General features: G+C 37.1%; 1 protein-coding gene across 1 annotated transcript; it reads left to right on the top strand.

The window, feature by feature from the left end:
* Positions 1-829: 829 nt before the first annotated feature.
* Positions 830-4,502, top strand: LOC122335339 (testisin-like; the record flags this gene model as incomplete). Its single annotated transcript, XM_043233168.1, has 7 exons — positions 830-848; positions 924-1,089; positions 1,175-1,455; positions 2,127-2,269; positions 3,213-3,444; positions 3,965-4,086; positions 4,356-4,502. Coding segments are annotated over exons 1-7 (1,110 nt in total), but the record flags the coding sequence as incomplete, so codon positions are not given.
* Positions 4,503-4,512: the final 10 nt, after the last annotated feature.

Below are 4,512 nucleotides of genomic sequence, written 5' to 3' on the forward strand. Positions count from 1 at the left end.
TATACACATACACACACACACACACACATACACACACATTTTATTATAATATGTAATCATTTTATATAGATTTATTAAGCAAATTAAATTATCTGCCTTTTCATTTATTTGCACTTTAGTCTATCTTATATTTTTTATCATACAGTATGTTCATAAAAAGCATGGTTGCTAATTGTATCAGAGCAAGCACGTTGTTTAAAATTATACTTGGCAACAACATAGCTTAAATACACCACACCTTAAATTTCACCACAGATTTACATTTAATTTGGAAGAGCGCTAGTATCTTCTATACAGAATTTCCAAAAAACACAAGCGAAGAGAAACAATAGATGCTTCCACATGTAGTCTAACATAATAAAATGGCGGTTGATCGACTCCATCTACATGTTGACTATCATTCTAAATCCAGTTTCTTTTTTCTTTCTTTTTTCTTGCCCACATTTAAGTGTTTAAAAAACAAAGCATGAAGATAATGTTTTTGTTAAGATGTTCATATGAGCGTGCAAAATAACACCTAAATAGGAACATAGCAGTATACTTAAAGTATCATGTAAAGTATTTGAAATATACTAATTTTCTTATACAGTTTCATGCAACACTTGTTTGATTCAGTTTTTTTCAGTTGCAACATTCCAAAGTAATTTATTCACCAATAATGTCCATCATCAATAGCAACGGTGGAATAATTTCTCACTCGTGTAGTTCAGTAATCAATGTTATCCAACGAACAATCTTAACCGTCACTCAAAAATCATTTAAATTGAGAGTTTTGTGACTCACAATGTGCGTAATGTTTTTATTCTCTCTCTCCTTATACTTAGGTGACATGAGAAAAGCTGTAAAAGGTAACGATGCGTTTAAAATGTAAAGAAACATCCCGAATGCGTTGAATTATTCACACGTCTCTCTCTTCTCCTCAGGCCAGCGCTGTGGGGTTTCTTCACTCAGTGCTGGTGTTGTAGGAGGTGAGGATGTAGGGAACAGGCCTTGGCTGGTCCGTCTACACATTTCCGGCCGTGGCTTCTGCGGAGGTTCCCTCATCAGCCGTGAATGGGTGCTCACTGCAGCTCACTGCACTGACTATCTGTAAGAACGGACTCATAAATATAAATAATGTGCGATTCAATTTGAAGATGCTATCTCACTTGACATTCTTTGCTTCCTCTTTCAGATCCTCAGACTCTGAACTGAACTATACCGTTTACCTGGGTAGGCAGAGCCAAAACACTTCGGTGTCTAACCCACACGAGGTGAGTCGAGGAATCCGATCCATCGTTCCACATCCGGACTACGACCCCTCACAGTGTGTTAACGACATCGCCTTGCTGAGACTGAGCGAGCCAGTGAACTTCACGAACTACATTAGCCCCATCTGCCTCGCTGCGAACGACAGCGTCTTTTACAACTGCACCACCTGCTGGTCCACCAGATGGGGAGAAACCGGCTTTTTAGGTAATAATCAACATTTTAACACACTGGACTGCATGGATTCTAGATTATGCAGCTAGATTGCAAAATGCAGGCCTCTAGTTTAGTAAAGCGGACACTTTAGCCACTTTAGCCACTTTAGCCTTAACAAAAATGTAAAGTCAACACTTCATTCATTTCAAGAACTGCATTCACTTCATTGCATTTTATGCACGGAATGTACTTTTGAGTTCATCGCTAGCAAAAACATCTTTTTTTCATATAGTGCATACGTATATCACTTCAGCTAAATATGTCTTTAAGGAATGAATATATCCAACCTGGTCTCATAAAAATGTGTACTTCTGTGCACTTTCTGAGCACCACCGTTTTTACATACCGTACTGCGCTACTACTGATAGATATCTACTTATTGTTATTATTTCGTCTCTCTAAAAAGTGCACCTAGGTACATTCGCCATGAGACCAGGTGGAATACTTTTTGTTTTCAAAAAGTGTTTGCGTTATCCATTAAGTAAAAAGTTAATTCGGCCTTAAATGCACACAAAAAAGTAAAGAGAGTGTATTAAATAGACTGGCAGCGAACATCACATGATACAAGCATACCATACAAGCATTGAATTTAAATGCACTGTAAATGCATTACGGTGAATGCGAATACACGTCAAAGCCTGTTTTCTTGACCTAACACTTAGACTCTCAGCACACTTATGGAACTCTGCAGGAAGTGAAGATGAGAATAGTTGGGAATAAGGAGTGTGACTGCAGGGTTATGGACGTAACAATCACTCCGACAATGATCTGTGCCGAAGAAGAGGCTGGAGAAAAAACATGTTATGTAAGTAAGAACAGTTTCTGACTCAAGGAGGTTGAACTCTTCCGAGGGAATTTGAGGGAACATGTACAGCTATGAAGTATGGTTCCAGGATACTGTCCATATTGTAGCATGAGCACTTTTATTTAATAATTATTATTATTATTTCTGCATATAGCTCTGGTGCTTACAGAAGGACCACCATTTAAGCGGCCCTTAAATATGTCATGGAGGGATATTTAAAATGTTTTAAAATTAATTTGTGGGTAATACATTTGGAAGCGAGCATTTACGGATCACAATGCAAGTAGCATGCAATACAAACACTGTTCATGTGTCACAGACATGAGAACCGTGTGCTATTTAGATTTGTACTAGGGATGCACAATGTTATGCCAGCGATTAGATCACGTCAGCAGTGTGGTGGATTTTGAAAAAATAGGAATTAGTGAGAGAACTAGTGAGTGTCTGTTTCATTCATACTCCACGAGTGAGACTCACACAAGTGATATAACTTGACATACTCATTTCAGTTCATGGAGCTCTCTTGTAATGAGCTGATTATCGGAATAAAGTTTGTTAAAAAAAGATTTCCAAGGACCAGGATTAATGCTGCATTCCATTTACCTCGGAAGTCGAACATCTGAGCCTACCCTGTTCTAGTAGAGTCCAAAAAACAAACAAAAAAAAATGATGGACCCATCCATTGTTAGAAAAACCAGTCAATGTAAATTTTGACTAAAAACATTTTCCATTGGTTTTGACGACCGCTCACACACATTGCAAAACTGTATCGTACACATGCTACTGCGGTAAATTTATCGATCTTTTTGAACTCACATTCATTTACGATTATATCAAATAAGTTTAGGCTTTCTTCACACCACATCTGGTTCATAAAGCTCAAGTTGGTTTCTTTAAAAATAATATTTTAGTATGATTTCACAGCCCTCGCTTTCATTTTTAGAGAGATTCTGGTGGTCCATTACAGTGTGAGCAGGAATCTGTCTGGATCTTAGCTGGTGTCACTAGTCCTTCTTCTTGTGGCACTGGAAATGCACCTGACAGCTATGCTAGAGTATCCAGTTACCAAAACTGGATTATGAAGAATGTTAATGGAACAGACATTGGCTTTGTGACTTTTACATCTGATGGTGAAGACAAGGACAGCAGCTTTCTGTGTAGTGCGGAAGATATAGGTAAGACTGAAAGTTGTGTCATCCAATTGGTATGGTAAAAGATGATAGTGATGACCACAGCAGTGTTTTTTATATTTTTCCTCATTAAATAAGATTTTGATTGCTTTATTAAACAGAATAAGGTGTGCCTTTGATGGAATTAAACAGACGCTAGAATTGAATATGTGCCATACATTTAAAGATGCTGATTTATTTATTTCTTGTAGAGGTATATATTTTGCTTATAAGCTGCTATTACTTTTATTTCTGCATTCACAGACTGAATTTGAACATTTTAGTTTCATGCTATTTTTGAGTGCAGCATGCATCACGTCCACGGCTATGCTGTGAAACGCAGAACCTGATTTTGCAGAGTTCAACGTATTCCTTGATCAACACTTTTGTTGACCCTGGAACAACATTGTGATTAGCCAATCAGATTCAAAGAACCAGTTTATAGTTTTGTGAGAAGTTTAAGATTGAAATCAGTGTTTGGTGCTTGTACATCAGTTAATTCAGTTAATTATTCATATCATTTCAGGTCCTTTATACCCATTTGGAAATGAAGACATAGAGAATCCCTCTGTAGATGATGGAAGCTCTCAGTTAATTTTATTGGAAGAGCCCTTTGTATATTTTGGACATGTTTATCAAGAGGTTTATGTAAGAGCATTGTCTTCATAAATTGTGTGTGTGTGTGTACAGTGTATTTAGAAAGTATGCAGAATTCATTTTATACACCATAATAAAGAAAAAAGTATAATTGTGCAGATTTATTTAAAAAAGATTACTCTGACATCTCACTCAGACATAAGTACCGAAGCAGATCACACAATATCCAGTTGTTAAAAGAAAACAAACTTGACTTTAGTTTCAGGCTCTTGACTTGAGTATTGTGCTGCTCTTTTATAGTATTGTTTTATTTTTTGCAGGTTAACAACAATGGCCATTTGACATTTAACGGGCCTCTCTCACAGCCAACTCCGAATTATTTGTATTCACAACTCAACAGAGACATCATCGCTCCACTTTGGACAGACATGGACAACACTGTCAATGGAACAATCTCCTATCGTCAGGTCACCAGTG

The sequence above is a fragment of the Puntigrus tetrazona genome, unplaced genomic scaffold (genome assembly GCF_018831695.1).
Source record: "Puntigrus tetrazona isolate hp1 unplaced genomic scaffold, ASM1883169v1 S000000763, whole genome shotgun sequence".
NCBI lineage: Eukaryota > Metazoa > Chordata > Actinopteri > Cypriniformes > Cyprinidae > Puntigrus > Puntigrus tetrazona.